At 36.5% G+C, this 16341-nt stretch overlaps 3 protein-coding genes across 3 annotated transcripts; 1 reads left to right on the forward strand and 2 right to left on the reverse strand.

Annotated features, from left to right (window-relative positions):
• Positions 1-430: 430 nt before the first annotated feature.
• LOC114421223 (transcription termination factor MTERF4, chloroplastic-like) lies at positions 431-2242 on the reverse strand. Its single transcript, XM_028387065.1, has one exon. It carries the CDS (start codon positions 2094-2096, stop codon positions 597-599), a length of 1500 nt encoding a protein of 499 aa, XP_028242866.1. The 5' UTR covers positions 2097-2242; the 3' UTR covers positions 431-596.
• Positions 2243-2698: 456 nt separating this feature from the next.
• Positions 2699-11819, forward strand: LOC114421224 (dynamin-related protein 1C-like). The gene is made up of 16 exons (XM_028387066.1): positions 2699-3067; positions 3146-3209; positions 4187-4294; positions 4776-4877; positions 5555-5605; positions 5709-5770; positions 5901-5991; positions 6120-6184; positions 6453-6647; positions 6769-6888; positions 6979-7049; positions 7226-7451; positions 9478-9528; positions 9888-10137; positions 10678-10817; positions 11415-11819. Exons 1-16 carry the CDS (start codon positions 2936-2938, stop codon positions 11538-11540), a joined length of 1854 nt encoding a protein of 617 aa, XP_028242867.1. The 5' UTR covers positions 2699-2935; the 3' UTR covers positions 11541-11819.
• Positions 11820-12556: 737 nt separating this feature from the next.
• On the reverse strand, positions 12557-15756 carry LOC114421225 (adagio protein 3-like). The gene is made up of 2 exons (XM_028387067.1): positions 15419-15756; positions 12557-14372 (listed from the first exon to the last, which is right to left on the reverse strand). The coding sequence occupies exons 1-2, from the start codon at positions 15754-15756 to the stop codon at positions 12767-12769; spliced, it is 1944 nt and encodes a 647-aa protein (XP_028242868.1). The 3' UTR covers positions 12557-12766.
• Positions 15757-16341: the final 585 nt, after the last annotated feature.

The raw sequence follows: 16341 nt of genomic DNA on the forward strand, positions 1-16341 counted from the left end.
TCCAGTTAGGAAAGTTCAAAAGTCAAAACCATAGTTTGGGTGAAAGTTACAACAGAAATGTTTTTGCTCAATCCATGTTTGGAACTTTACAAACAGAAATCCACACGCACACCAATGGGCTATACTGCCCTATGAATTTCTTCAAAGCCTTAATTTGATTGATTTGCATGCTGCAGAGAGCCTTAATAATCAACTTTTGTTAGAAGATGCTTTAGGCACTCCCTTTATTCGGTTGTTTATTTCCCATTGATAAAAAAAAATCGACTTTTTCAGCTTACTTAAATACACCAAGAGACTTCAAAATTCTGTGGTGCTATTAGTTTATTACTAAATAATGAAGGAAACAACAAACATTGTGCATATTATCAAAGGTTTCAATGCATATTATCAAGGTTTTAGACTTTATTCCGCCTCCAAAGATTATTGTGCATAAAGAATAAATTGAAAAATTGATATGTCATCTATTGGCAATACAAATGCAATAACAGTACAAATGAGGGACAAAATAGATAAAACTTAGTTCTCCAATTGATGACAGTATTACTTTGCGATAGTTTTACCAACTGTAGCAAAAACAAAAAAATAAAATTGTGGAGCTAAAGAGAAACAGTTCGTCTGTATAATAGTTCATCATCACTCTCCTCTTCCTCATCTGACACTAGGCCATTCCCTGGTAGCTCTAATTTCCCTCCCATACAGAATCTGGGGCCTACACTCTCAGTTTCAATGTAATGACCCTGCAACCTCTCTTCAAACCTCTGGTCACTACAATTCAGCATCCAATTCAAGGAACACCTTATCCCTTTACTCTTCAGCCTCTGGTATCTGGGTTTGATCCTGGACTCCAAACTATAAGTAAAATACTCAGGGAATTCCACAAGCTCTTGCAAGGGCCTCCCCATCTCACTCTTGAAGAAGTAATAGCTGTTCTTCATGAGCTCAACTCTCAGTGCCACCAACTGAGGACACTTGACCACCATACTTGCCACGTCCTGTGCCAGTATCGTCCTTCCAAGGAGAAACTCAACCGGCTTCATAATCACATGTTGGTGGAGACTAACCACCTGTGGCATGTTCTCCACCACGCGTGCAAACCCTTCAGGGTCAACCTTAAGCTTCAAACTGAAAAAGTACTGCTGCGTGGATAACTTAGCCTTAAGAGGCAGCCCGAGAATCTGCGGATATTGAGCAATAATCGAAGCCAAACAATCCCTCCCAACACCAAAGCTAATCAAACATTCCACATTGGGTTTCACAGTCTCTTCAAGATCATAGCCAAGAACATAAGCTCTCTTCTCCAACATCCTGGCCAAAACCTTCTTCGGCAGCCCTAAATCGACCAAGTAATCAATCATCGGCTTTATCACAGTCCCAACTCTCATCCCTAATAAATAAGGATACTGAGTGACCATTGGACCAATATCTCTAGGGTTCACACCAATACTAACAAGATAAGCCACTGAAGTGCTCATAGTACCCTCAAGCTTGAAGCCAAGAAGTTCAGGGTACTTTTGCAACACATAGCCAATATCATCTTTCTCCACATCAAGCCCCCTAAGGAACTTAACAACAGGAGCAAGCTCAACAATGACACTAGCATGCAATACCTGCGGGTAATTCTTAACAAATCCACCAAGCTTGGGCCTTGCGATCCCAATTTTTTCCAAGTACCCCAAGACGGGGATCATGTTTTTTCTGACACTGCACCCCAACATTAGAGGGTAGTTGTTGATGTCGTCGACGGTGAGACCTAATTTCTGGAGAAACTCGACGCGCTCGCGCATGACGTCGACGGTGGAGGGAAGCTCGAGGTCGTGCAATTCGTCGGGGATGATTCCCAAACCCTTGAGGTAATCGAAGATGATTACTCGCGAAACGAGCTTCTCCTTGCGACCCTGGATCACGCCCCACGTCACCGATGGCATCTCATATTCGGGGAGTTTCGATGCTGATGATTGGGTTCCATAATAAACCCTAAAAAGGGTTTTGGGGATTTTGGTAAAGGGGTTGTGGTCGTGCGGGTGACGAGAAAATGCATTGGCGTGGTGGGGAATTAAGGTTGATAACAAGTTAAGGACTTTTCTTCTTGCGACCATTGATTCAAGTGAAGCGAAGCTCGAACAGTAATACAATGGTTATGGTGGTTTCGTTTCAACTTTCAACAGCGACTAACGTTAGATGCAATGCAAACGCAACTACAGCTCAAGGAGCTGGGAGAATGGAAAATGGGCTTCAAGCCCGTTCCTCTTTTGCTGGTTGGGCCTCATCCAACATATAAATATTTTCTTACTTTTTTAATTCAGTTATTTTAATATTAAAAACAACACAAGAAAACACAATGTTCAGTTGCGACTAGTATAATAATTAGATAATAAATGTTAGAATATTATCCATGTTAATAAAAAAAAATTAGTAAGCTAATATTTTTATTTATGAAATGTTAATATTTGTTTTTGTTTTTATCCAGAACTATTTTTTTATTATATGTTAACACAAATTTGAAATGACAACATAAGTAATTTAGTTATTTTAATATGGTAACAAGAAAACACGGTTGCGAATATTTTAGAATTTTTGTTTTTATTTCATTTATTCGGAGAGTGTCAATGTCATGTGACAATAACATTCAAAAAATGACTTTAGAACTAACTCCTTTTCATTTTGTTCAAAACCTACATAGGAACCTGTGATTGTGAAGTGACCATTTGCCCCATCACATACTCACTAAATAAAGAACCGTTTGGTTCGTCTCCATTAACTTTATTTTATTTTCTGTTGATGCTGGTTTCCTCGTTCGAAATTCCCATCTTTTTGGATGCACATTAATTCGGCATCCCTCGAAGAAGCGCGTTTGATCTAAAACCATAAACCTCTGTCTCGTTAGATCTCCTTCTTCCGTTCTCTAAACCTCTCCTCCGATCCGATCTGATCCAAAATGGCGACGATGACGAGCTTGATTGGTCTCATCAATAAGATCCAACGAGCCTGCACCGTTTTGGGAGATCACGGTGGCGAGGGCTTGTCGCTCTGGGAGGCTCTTCCCTCTGTCGCCGTCGTCGGTGGACAGGTACCGAACCAACACCTTCTCCATTCTAACTTCAATGCTTTCTATCTGTTTCTTTTAATTTATTTTGTGGAATATCAGAGTTCAGGGAAATCGTCGGTGCTAGAAAGTGTTGTCGGGAGAGATTTTCTGCCTCGTGGATCTGGTGAATCTTTCTCTCTTTCTTACTATGTTCTGCTCTCGTTTGTTATTTTACGAGATCTATTTATCAATGTAGTTCATAAGGAGCTACTCCTAATATATATAGATGTACAAGAAATGATGCCATGCTTGCTAGTGGTTACTGAGTGTGAAATGAAACACCATTATCCAAAAGTGGTTACTGTTGTTGTTTGGTAAGAAAATATGAAGACTTTTTTGGAGATTTTGGTTTACTGTAAATAGCTTCTCCCAGGTGGCCATGTTTTTATTATTATTATTATTATTATTATTATTCATGGAGGATGGTTATCGGTTATAACGTATTTCATGAGATCAGCAATGTAGTTGATACGGACCAAAGTGACTTGCTTGATGTTGAGTTGAAGAAGCGCCCAAAAGCACAAACTAATCAGTGGGAGACCAATAGGGCTGTTGTCACCAGGCCCATTCGTAACAAGGCAGTACCTGTGAAATTGAGAGATTATGTTTAGGAATAGAAGGGGAGGAAAAGTTAACAAAATGCTGTCATGCATGTGATCCCTAGTCTGTTAGTATATTCTATCTTTCTGTTATACAATAGCCTATGCTAGTATGCCACGTATGAGTTTGTTACGCCAGAATGTGGGGTGCTGAGATATATGTAATGAATTTGTCGAGAAGAAAGGATATGAAAAAGAATATTATCAGATCTGAATTCTCCCCCTTAACCTCCCTTAAACCCCTGGAGTTACTCCTACTCGAAAGGAGATTATCCTCTCTTATCAGTAGTTCATAAAGTGGTTACTAAGTGCGGAACGACAAAAGTGGTTACTTTTTTTTCGGAAGAAAGTATGAAGATTTTTGAGAGATTTTTTGGTTTACTGTAAATAGCTTATCCCAGGCGGCCATTTTTTTATTTTTCTGTTTTCCGTGGAGGATGGTTATTGGTTATAACTTATTTCCTTGCCTCTGAATGGTTTTTTGCCTTTTTTTTTCTGTAAGGTATTGTTACACGGAGGCCACTAGTGCTGCAACTTCACAAGACGGAAGAAGGGACACATGAGTATGCTGAGTTTCTTCACATACCGAGAAGGAGATTCACCGACTTTGGTAAATGAAGTTTCTAACTAAAATTCTTCTATTTCTGTTTTAGCCAGATGGGCAATAATGAGTGGATAACATCACGTACAACAAGCAGCTTGAATAATCTTTTCAGTTCATTTGTTTGTTAATAAAAGTGTAAATAATTTTTCTAGTACTGTAGCTTTGAAATGAAAATAGACGCTATGATTGTAGATGGGACGTATTCTATGCAGTATGTACATTTTGCAAGGGTCTGTTTTAGCTTGGGGATTTATTATGTTTGTGTATGTGTCCATTGTTCAGTGTGGGACAAACAAGTAATGTCTCAATTATACTATTTTTTTTTATTGGCAAATGTTAGTTGTTAGATGTTAGTTTTGTTAGCAAAGGGGATCCAACCCGCGACCTTCTCCCCTAACCATCCAACCCACCTTATATATCCCTACGATTATACTATTATAATGTCTCAATTAATTGATTCTCTAACGTTCCTTTAATGCCTGTGCAGCTGCTGTGAGGAAGGAAATAGCAGATGAAACAGATCGTATAACTGGGAAGACAAAGCAAATTTCTAACATTCCAATTCATCTCAGCATTTATTCTCCAAATGGTTTGTTTTTGTATTGGCCGTTGATAACATGACTAGAATCTTGAAAGCATTGATTTGATTGAGAACTTGTAAATTATTTTAAAACTGTTCTCAGTGTCTTTCTTATCATTTCCACTTCATTGAACATTTGATTGTGGTGACTAATGATGGCTTATGATTTAAAATAACTACATTTTGTGAAGTAGTTGAACAAATCTTCTCTTCCAAAACTTGTAGGACTTAATCTTCTGCTTTATTTCTTCCAAGTTGCTGATTTAGTTTCTGTGCAAATACTATGCATTCTCAAGTTTTGGGCCCTAGTTGCAAAAGATTTTCGTTTTTGGAAATTGTGGTAAACAGTGATTTCAGGGAAAATTTTAGGTGGACTCTAATAATTGTGAGAATCATTATAAACACTAAACAGTGATAGCTCTGGTATAGTTTCTAGTTCACTTCAGATAGGCTTAACAATTTTTTTGGGTTTGAAGATTTCCTTGCCGCATTGCACTTGCTGGTTACTAAATTTTGGAAATCATAATTAATTTCTTTTGGTTGAAGAACGTTGGCTCTCTCTTTTAATCCTTACCCTCCTTGTTGGCAAATGGGAATATTGAAGACATAGTTAATTCTTTCTTTCTATATGACATTTTGGTTTGAGATGTCAGATGTATGATGATTTTATGTGGCTTTTTTTGCAGTTGTGAACTTAACCCTTATAGATCTTCCTGGGTTAACGAAGGTTGCAGTAGGTAAGCCTCAATATATTTCCCAGTACGGTTTTACAAATTGATTGGTATTCTGAGAAGACTCATCAGAATCTGACATATAATGAAAATTTGGCTTCTCTTGCAGAGGGACAACAGGAGAGTATTGTTCAAGATATTGAAAATATGGTCCGTTCTTATGTTGAGAAGGTAATTAACTTTTAAGCAAACTGAACTACCTTTCTAATATACTTCTGCCAAATTCATTGTCTACACTTGTTCATATAGATTACCTTCTTGTTTCTTGTGAATGATCTAACTGAGTTCTTTGATTGTGAAGCCAAACTGCATTATCTTAGCTATCTCTCCTGCAAATCAAGATATTGCCACTTCAGATGCCATAAAAATCGCCAGAGAAGTTGACCCTTCAGGTATGGCTGTTTATTTATATTGGAAGGAATTCCAAGGGTAGACACTGTTTCTTTCAATTTTCTTTTTTCTCATTCTTTCTTGGCCAGCATTCATTTAGAAGTTTTTTTTCTTTTTATATTTTTTTCAGGTGAAAGAACATTTGGTGTCGTTACCAAACTTGATCTTATGGATAAAGGAACTAATGCAGTTGATGTATGTTTTCTTAACAACTACTACCATCTTCTGTTTCAGTGTTCAGTAACTTAAATTGACTTTGATGCATTTAAATAAGAACACCAAACTTGATCTTATGGATAAAGGAACTAATGCAGTTGATATATGTTTTCTTAACAACTACTACCATCTTCTGATTCAGTGTTCAGTAACTTAAATTGACTTCGATGCATTTAACTAAGATTATATAGTTTATTGTTGAGTGCGAGTTGCAAAATGATGAAAGTTTTTTATGTGAATCCTGAAGGTTCTCGAGGGAAGGCAATACAGGCTGCAGCATCCATGGGTTGGAATTGTGAACCGTTCACAAGCTGATATTAATAGAAACGTAGACATGATCGCTGCTCGTAGGAAGGAGCGGGAATATTTTGAGACAAGTCCTGAATATGGACATTTGGCGCATAAAATGGGCTCAGAATATCTTGCTAAGCTTCTATCCCAGGTATTCTCATTCCTATTTTCTAATTAATTCAAGTAATTTTCTGTAACATTTTGATATATTACTAACTTACTATTCTTCAATGGATTTCTGATTGTTCCTTTGATGGTTTTTATAACTACAGCATTTGGAGCAAGTTATCAGGCAGAAGATACCTAGCATCATTGCCTTAATAAATAAGACAATTGACGAGCTTAATGCAGAGTTGGACCGTATTGGCAGGCCAATTGCTGTGGACTCAGGGGTCAGAACAGAGACCGATACTGAAATAAATCTTTGATTTGAAAATACTTGATTTCTGAGTGTTTTAAGTGGTGCTTTTTTGCTTATGTAGGCCCAACTTTACACTATTTTAGAGATGTGTCGTGCATTTGACAAAGTGTTTAGAGAACACCTGGATGGAGGGTAAGTGCTCTTTTTTTTTTAGGTGAAAGGGTAAGTGCTCTTATTGAGCTCTAGAATTGGCTTCTAGTATACTTTTGTTTTCTTTTCATAACAAATAATTATGCAACTTTTTTTTTATGCCTTATGGTTTTAACCTTTTTAGAAAGTTAATCTATTTGATTAACCAACTATTTCAGACGTCCTGGTGGGGACCGGATATATGGAGTTTTTGATCACCAATTACCGGCTGCTTTAAAAAAGCTCCCTTTTGATCGCCATCTTTCTTTAAAAAATGTCCAGAGAGTTGTCACTGAAGCTGATGGGTATCAGCCCCATCTGATTGCTCCAGAGCAGGGTTATAGAAGACTCATTGAAGGGTCAATTGGCTATTTCAAAGGCCCAGCTGAAGCCTCTGTGGATGCTGTAATCTTCTTGACTTTATTACATTTTGTTTTAATCTGTCATTCTGTTCCTTGGTCTGATGAAATTACCAGATATTGATATGAAATACTTGTTTAGATGTGATATTCTTCACTGATGCTGTATTTTTTTTTTCAAAATAAAGCTCTATCACCCTTCAAGTGATCCATCTTAGGGGTGTTCAGAACCGAACCAATCCAAAAACAAAACCGAAAACCAATCCAAAAAACCGATAACTGATCAAAACCGATTTTTTTGGATCTATTTTTCCTGAAACCGAGTGGTTCAGTTCAGTTTGGAATTTTGGAACCGACCCAAACTGAACTGAACCACAAGTGTTAGTGTATTATGCTGTTGCTGTGTGTGTGCACTGCTGGCTTGCCCAATATACAACACATTGTTTCAAACAAAACCATATCCACTAAAGAGTCTTTAGTGAAAACCTAAATTAGTAACCCTCAGACCTCATCCTCAACCTCTCGAGTCTCATGTGCCTCTACTCTCTACCCCTGAACGCCGAACGGACCTCTCGTGAATTTGCAGTGCCGCTGTCACCTCTCTTGCGAATCCGTCATGCCTCTAAGATCTAGCCCTTAAGTTGATTTTTGTTCATTTGTTAATGTATTTATTTTTGTTTGTGTTCGTTTGATTAGAGATTTTTGTGTTTGATTAGATACCTTTCCTGCTGGAGCTTCCTTAAGAGGGTTTATGGTTTTAGCACAAAAGCTTTTACTTGTTTAATGTATTTAGTTTTGCCTAAATGACATGTATATAGTTTCTAATTCTATTTTTTTTTCCCTTTTCTCTTGATGGCTCTAAAGATTGGAACTAAGGCTTTATTGTTGCAGCAGGCACTTTTACCTGGTCCTTTATCGTGGCTGTTTTTTCTTTCCATTTTTTTTATGAATCAGATGTTTACACTTTATAATAGAGATTTTGAGTTAAATTATATTTTCAATAGACATTTTCAGATTTACATTAGATGTCACATGTTTGAATTGATTTCTTTTTGCTGTGTTTAAAGTTTGGAAGTTGTGTTTAAATTTCAACATCAAGCCTAGATTATATATGTATAATTAATAATTCTTTTTATTTTTTTTCAGTTTGCGTTGTAGGTGTAATAAACTTATTAAGTTATCAAATTCCATTAATCCACAACCCCACTGTGGATGTTGGCTATTATGTTTTTATGCTGCTAATTGTTATCATTTTAGTTTGTATTGTGCTGTTTTAGAAAAATGTTTTGAATTAATGATCATTTTAATTTGGATTGTGCTGTTTTAGAACTACTGGCAAGAACATGTACTGTTTGTATTGTGTTGTGCTGACTTTATTTGGCAAATTCTCACTAGAATGTTCAACAATTTTATAGTGACCAAAAACCGATCCTAACCAAACCAATTGGTTCGGATTTTATATTAAAATAAAACAGAACTGAACCGCATGTAATTTTTATGTTTGGTACAGGTGACTTTTTGATAAAAAACCAAACCAAACCAAGCTGCAAACACCCCTTTATTCCATCCTATTGTTTATCCTGACCTAGTTTATTTCAAGGCCAAATGAAGTTAGTGAAAATCATGAGATCATATGAATATATATAAGCACACTATTGTGAATGACCTAGTTTCCTCTTCTTTTCTCCCATTTCAACCCAAACCTTGACCATTGTTAAAACTGAAATTGCATGACTGCTGAATTCTTTTTGCTTTCTGAATCTCTTTCTAATCATAGATAATTTCCCATGGTGAAATCCTGATGTATTCCATACCAAAAACTATAAATTTGAAATTTGTTTCTCGTACTCGTTGGCACTTGGCATATTTCAGTCTACCACATGATGGCTGTTTAACCTGTGTTTTTCCTTTTCTTTTTGTTACTAAAATGAAATAAGTTACTCCTCAAGGAATGGTTTTCCTCATTTACATTTCTGTAATAAGTGTTTGTTCTTGTTCTTTTTTGTATTAAATTTCCCAGTGAGATGTTGTGCTTTCCATTTATAAATTACATGCTTTCTTCTACTCTACAGGTCCACTTTGTTTTAAAAGAACTTGTGCGGAAGTCAATTTCAGAAACTGAGGTGAGCAATGTTTTAGTTGATGTAACTCTTTTCAGACAAATCATGATTTTAAAATAAACATGCGAGTTGGATGTGACTGTTCGTATTTCACATCTAATTCATGCATCCAAGGTAGTTATTAGGGTTTCTTTTCAGGTGTGAAAAAATACTGAATGTTCAATGGCTAATAATGCAGGATATTAGTAGTATATTTCAGCACTAAATAAATGATGTAAGATGCCGTTCCAGGCTTGTGATTGTGAATAGTGCTTCGGACATTAACTTTAGAATTTGAAAGGAATTAAGGTGAATTTGGATGGAGGAAATCACTTGGGAAGAGAGAATTAAATCTTACAATTGTTCTACTTCATGACTTGTAGGAACTAAAAAGATTTCCCACACTTTCAAATGATATAGCAACTGCTGCAAATGAAGCTCTGGAAAAATTCCGAGAAGAAAGCAGGAAGACAGTTTTACGGTTGGTCGATATGGAGTCTAGCTATTTAACAGTGGAATTTTTCAGGAAGATTCATTTTGAACCAGAAAAGAATCCAAATGGACCACCAAATCCAAATCGGAATGGTCCCCCCAATATGGATAGTTATACTGACAATCACCTGCGCAAAATTGGTACAAAATTTTCTATGAGCCTTTTTCGCAACAATTAAGTATAATATTGTAGTTTATAAGTATATCATTATTCTAGGACTACAAGACTGATTTGGATGAGCTTATAAACAGTCTTTTTTATTTAAGTATATAATAAAACTTGTCTTTTATTAAAAGTAAGTTACTTTATGTTTGTAATCAATGTATTGGAACTTTTTTTCTTCTAATTTTGGCCAGCATGTGTTGTTTTCAATTAAAAAAGTGATTTTTTAATAGGCAAACTTTTTCATAAGCTCATCTGCACTAAAATATTAAAAAAAGTTAGGCTTTTGGGAAAATGTGTACTTCCCTTTTCTCTCATAGCTTCATATCTAGTGTAAGTTTTTGGTCCTATAAAATAGTGAGATGCATTGAAATTCTAACCTTCAGCATCTCTTTTTAAAGGACAGTTTAAATTTAAATGTGATAATCTCACTTAATTTGGAATTGGCTTCGACACTGTTTTTACAGATCTGTAAGGTTATTCATTCATTATTCTGTTTATTATGTTCATTGTTACAGGATCAAATGTTAATTCCTATATCGGTATGGTTTGCGATACACTTAAGAATACTATACCAAAGGCCGTGGTTCATTGTCAAGTTAGAGAGGCTAAGAGATCATTGCTAAACCACTTTTATGTTCATGTTGGGAGGAAGGAGGTATGATTTTTCCCATCTTAGACACAATCTTCACTCATTCCTTAAATATGTTATTGTCATTGGTGTAGGTAAGTTACAATTACGTTGGGGTTGTGTGAATTTACTTATATTAAAATTACAATGCCTCTTATGTCCATGGAAAACTTATTAACTTGGTTCAAGTATCTCATTAAGCTTACGAAATAATTCTTTTGCTGCATACGATGAATCTAACTAATACTGTTGGATTAAGTTTTTGAAATTATTGATAAAGATATGGACGTGAGAAGATATATTGGCTTTGAATTTGGATTGGGAATGATCATGTTTGGGGCAGTCATCAGTTAGGCTCCCCGTGGCTTGTGTATTTGTACTATATATAAGTGTATTGTAGGATATTTGGTGGATCATATACTAGCTCATATATGCAAATGAACAAAGGTTTCATGGAAAAGACAATAGAAAGTTGGCTACTTCCCTTGTGAAATTGTTTTAGCAAATAGTCAGGCACAATATTAGGGATTTGTTTTGCTTGTTGGTTTAGAATTTGATGAAAGCACATGCATATTGCAACATTATGTGTGGTAATTATTACTAATTGTGGGAGCTATTATGCAGAAGGAGAAATTGGGTGCTATGTTAGACGAAGACCCAGCCCTTATGGATAGGAGAAATCAAATAGCTAAAAGGCTTGAATTATACAAGCAAGCTAGGGATGATATTGACTCCGTGGCTTGGAAATAATGAAATCCCAGAGTTTGCAACAGATGTTTCGAGGAAGATTTGTTATAGATTTGATCATTCTTACTATTTTTTTTTAATCAAACACGAACAGAAAAATCTACGGTTATGGCAAGAAGTTGAATTCGCACTTGCGAATGATTCTTTTGGTCCACAGACCACAGTGTACAAAAGCATTGGAGTTCTATGTTGTGATTTTATGTAACTTACGAGTGGTTCAGATGTTTGGTTTTTACGACCATATTGATTATTTTCGAAGGACTTTTTCCATTTTATTAGTCACTTGAATGGCGTCAAAGTCAAAGGTTAACAACCTGTCAACTAAAACCGAGGTGACCATTTACATAGCATGTCAATAATCTAGCTGATAATAGGATAAAAATGGATAACTTATATTACTAGTCTTTATAGTTTTATTAAACGTTTTAATAAATGCTTATAATGGCCATTCGCAGTTGTAGTAAAAAAATTCAGTTTACTCCCTTCTGAAAGATGATGAACATATCTCATCATATGCACTTCCTTTAGCGCAGTTGATATATTTTCACTGACTTGATTATAAAATTTTATAATTAACTAGGACCTAATTGAAAACTTGAGTAAATTTTAGAATTTTTTTTCTAATAACGTGTAAAAGAAATTGGTACAACTATAAAGACACGAAAGCAATTTAATTACTAAAAATTATCGGAAAACAGCCATATTGAAACTAGAAACAGAAAGATATTACTTGACTTCTGTATACGACGTCGTACACTAATAAATAAATGGCCAATCATAGTTATAATTTTTGTACAATGGTTAAATAGGCTGAAGTTTAAGCATTTAATTACTTTTAATCCGCACAATTGTATTTCCTTGAATTTCTTTTCGAATCTACCCGCAGCTTCTCTCTCAGATTCTTCTTTGTTTCTTCGTAATATTATATTGTTAGTATCAGAGTTGATATAAAATAATAATAATAATAATAAATGAATTAATTATTAATAACAAAATAATTGTAAGAGAAAAAGGAGGGATGATACAAATGGCAATAACTATTTGATGTACAGAGGTTTGTTTCCTAGTGTAATAGACGGTGGAGGAGCCAGATGACATCCATATATCATTCAAAAACACTGGTAATACACACGTCATGTCATATAACAATCATATAATAGTTCGTTCATATACAAAAACCAAACTTCTAAAGGAAACCCACCCAAAATCTTTGTCTGGTTTTATGCACTTCACAGGTCAGAGTCATGTCGACTTGCCAAGCATAACTCGTGCAACTCATTCAGTATCCATTCCTCCCCAGTGTGTCCACCCAACACCAACACCCTAGTCCCTCCAACCACACAAGTGCTATGACCCCAAGCAAATTTAGGTGGTTGCCCTGGAACATTGAGGATCCTCCAGGATGGTTTCTCTTCAGAAGGGTCCAACAGAAAGAGCTGAGATGGTGAGTGAAGACCAGCAATGGAACCTCCAAATATAATGATCCTCCCACAAGGCATGCTGACAGCAACATGATCCAGCCTAGGAGGAGGAACAACAGCACTTTGACTGGCTAAACCCGTGAATGCGCTATATTCTAGTTGCCTCCATTGTGGTTGTTCATCTTCTAAGTCAATTGTATAAGCCTCACCTGATCGTAGCCGCAAGTGTCCACTCTTGGCAAGTCCACCAAACATGAGAATCTTTGTCCTCCCATAGACTGAGAGTGAGTGGCCCAACCGAGAAGGAGGAGCCCATGAAGTTGGAATTTCTCTCCATATTGGATTATCTGTTGTGAGGTCCAGTAAATACGTGTCACTAAGAAGTACCCCGGTGTCTGTGCACCCGCCGGAGACAACCAATTTGGACCCTTCAATTGTGCAAGAGCTGTGCCATGATCTAGGAAGTGGTGGGGTTCCACCACAAACCTCCCTCCATGTTGGCTGTTGAGCATCCAAATCAAGCACAAACACATCATTGAGCAATCCTTGCCTACCACACCCACCAAAAACCACCAACCAAGAACCATTTAAACACGAGAGCGTGTGGCCCCACCTTCCGGGTGGGGATGATTTCACACTAACCCTGCGCCATTCTGGATTTTTAGCATCAAGATTTAGAACAAAAGTGTCATCCATAGGTTGCATATCCACTCCTTCACCTCCAAACAATACAAGTCGGTTTCCTGCAGCACAAGCACTGAAATTGCAGCGTGAAGGCTCCACTGCACCTCCAACTGTCAGTTTTCTCCAACAAACAGCTTCAAGAGTGGTAAGTTCCCGAGTCAGGCGACCCCATCCCATCTTCTTGGTCATCAGTTCCAATGTGCCCGTCACTTCTTTGCCCCATGCATTTTGACATACCATCTTCCTGACATGCTCATTCTTTGTTAATTGACGGACCCTCCTGCATACAGACCCAATGGATGCAACATCCCTGGGTGTCAAGCGTGACAAAATGTTGTGAGCCAAGACTTCATCAGAAAGCTGAAGAATGCTGCACATCTCTTGGTGCTGACTGTACAATGATTGTCCACTCTTAGGAGTATATTTACCATTCTTGTCAAAATCTTGATTGCAAGTCTCTTTGAAGACTGGATATGAGACACGGTTCAGATCTATATTTGCCTCGGAAAAGAGTTGGATACCTATTACGTGTGTCACAGTCCCGTCATCATCATGAATTAGTGTAAGTCTCACTCTGTTCACCAAAGGAGTGCCATCCTTTCTGAAATTCAGAAGTTCACCTTGGAACTCAACACCTTCCTCAAGACATCTTCTAATCTCAGACACAACAACAGGATCCACCAAAGGGTGCCGCCTCTGAGCTCGACGATCTCTATACTGCAAGAACCGACTGAAACAAAAGAAATTTCAAAGCAATTAATGGGAATTTTTTTCTAAAAATGACCCAAATCAGTATAAATAAAGGAAATCAATCTATGGTAATACATGAATAACAAAGGAATTGGAAGAAGGATTTAAAAGAAAAGAAAATCTTAACTAGCTAGCTTCCCTATTATTGACACTAGGAAACTCACATCTTTAATCAATATCCTATCAAAATCCTTTTAGAGGCAGTTGAAGAACAAACCCAAACAGATGATAAAACTTGCATCATAAAATTTTTAGTATCCATTTTTTTAAAAATCAAACTGAAAAAGGTATCCCTCACTAACCGTAAATCACACACATTTCTCCAAATTTGATAAAAAAATTGTTCTCTTCAATACTATAAAACATAATAGTTTTAATGATTTTAGCCATACATATATATTCTATTTATTTTTTGTGGTTACATAGAGGAAAATCTATATTCTACAATATTTGAACATTTATTATATTTAGTTCTGGATTGGATACTTCATAAATCTCGCTGAAAATTTTAAACTAGAAATAATATTATGACACTAACAAGGAAAATTAAAAGTACTCAGCCGATCACAACTTTCACCATGCAACTATATTGTCAAAATAGTAAAAAAAAAAAAAAAAAAAGAGGGTTCCAAAAGGATTGAATTAAAAAAAAGAGTGAAAAAAAAAAAAACTTCAGCTTGGGAAATCATAGAAATGGGAAACAGGAAGCTTAATAGAAGAGCTAACCATAGAAAACGCAAAATTGTCGAAAAATACCCAACTGAGGGATAAAACATTACTTATTTGCTGATCAAATGCATAATTCAGTGAAAATGTAGCTTGCAAAACCCGTCAGAATTATGAATTCTGATACAATGGAACACATCCAAAACCTCAACTGAAGAATAGATCTGAAGGAACAGAATAATTTGACAGACCCAAAAAAGGGTTTCAACCCAATCAAGTAAAATTCAGAGTGAAATGCACAAAAGAGCGAAACCCCAGATTAGAAGCAAACGAGAGAGAGAGAGAGAGAGAAATCGTTACCAGTTGCGACCGAGGGCCTCGTCAGCACGATATCCAGTGGCGATTTCAAAGACCTTGTTGACATATATGATGGGAAAATCGGGTTCAAGAGCATCAGATACAACAAAGGAAGTGGGTATTGTTGGGTAGAAGAACAATCCTAGCTTTAGAGGAAGCTCACTGTCTTCTTCTTCTTCTTCTTCTTCATCAGCTTCAACTTGTTCATATTGTTCTTTTTCTTCTTCTTCATTCCTCGTACATTTCAATCTCTTCCCACTGTTCTGAACATCCTCTTTCTCTTTTGGCATGGCCATGTCTGATTCAAAAATGAAGAGTGAGCACAAGCAACTACTTCCCATGTGTGTCTGACAATATTAAAGACGTTGAGGTGGTGTGACGTAAATGCCCCCGAGAGAGGGGTGGAATTACTAGGAGTGGGGGTGTGGCAGTTTGGTAGTTTGAGTGGAAAAGGAGGGGCGAAAGGAGTCAACGTAGGGGACACTAACCTGAGAATAAGATGATATTTTGTTTGATAGAAAAATATCTGCAAGTGAATTCCGACCACGTCATAGGAATAGGAATGGAAGCCCCAAGATATTTTTGTGACTTGGCGGGGAACTGCAACTACCTCTTTTTATTCCATTTTCATTTTCATCAAATAATATTTTAAACGTCTTTCTTTAAATATCTTCAAAATTCAAAGTTCACATAAATATCCATCCACGTCAAAATTATGACCACAGACCCGGGATAATTATTAAATCAATATGAAATACCAAAACAATTTCATAAGTTAATTGCAAAACAAATTTACGTGGGTACCATACTTAGCCATCCAAACAGCGCAGACATTGGCTTCACATGAGTCAAATTGATGAAGGAGAAGTATGTAGGGGTGGAATGGATCCACATGCAAGTTTAGAATATGATTCCATCACTCCAAG

The sequence above is a fragment of the Glycine soja genome, chromosome 8, assembly GCF_004193775.1.
Source record: "Glycine soja cultivar W05 chromosome 8, ASM419377v2, whole genome shotgun sequence".
Lineage (NCBI taxonomy): Eukaryota > Viridiplantae > Streptophyta > Magnoliopsida > Fabales > Fabaceae > Glycine > Glycine soja.

What these genes read in the sequence shown, in the direction of transcription:
- LOC114421224 (XM_028387066.1), top strand. Translation starts at nt 2,936, where the DNA reads ATGGCGACGATGACGAGCTTGATTGGTCTCATCAATAAGATCCAACGA. An exon ending in AGAGAACACCTGGATGGAGG is followed by an intron (nt 7,050 to 7,225) that starts GTAAGTGCTCTT and finishes CAACTATTTCAG; the next exon opens with ACGTCCTGGTGGGGACCGGA. An exon ending in AGTCAATTTCAGAAACTGAG is followed by an intron (nt 9,529 to 9,887) that starts GTGAGCAATGTT and finishes CATGACTTGTAG; the next exon opens with GAACTAAAAAGATTTCCCAC.
- LOC114421225 (XM_028387067.1), bottom strand. Translation starts at nt 15,756, where the DNA reads ATGGGAAGTAGTTGCTTGTGCTCACTCTTCATTTTTGAATCAGACATG. An exon ending in GAGGCCCTCGGTCGCAACTG is followed by an intron (nt 14,373 to 15,418) that starts GTAACGATTTCT and finishes CTTTTGTTTCAG; the next exon opens with TCGGTTCTTGCAGTATAGAG.
- LOC114421223 (XM_028387065.1), bottom strand. Translation starts at nt 2,096, where the DNA reads ATGGTCGCAAGAAGAAAAGTCCTTAACTTGTTATCAACCTTAATTCCC.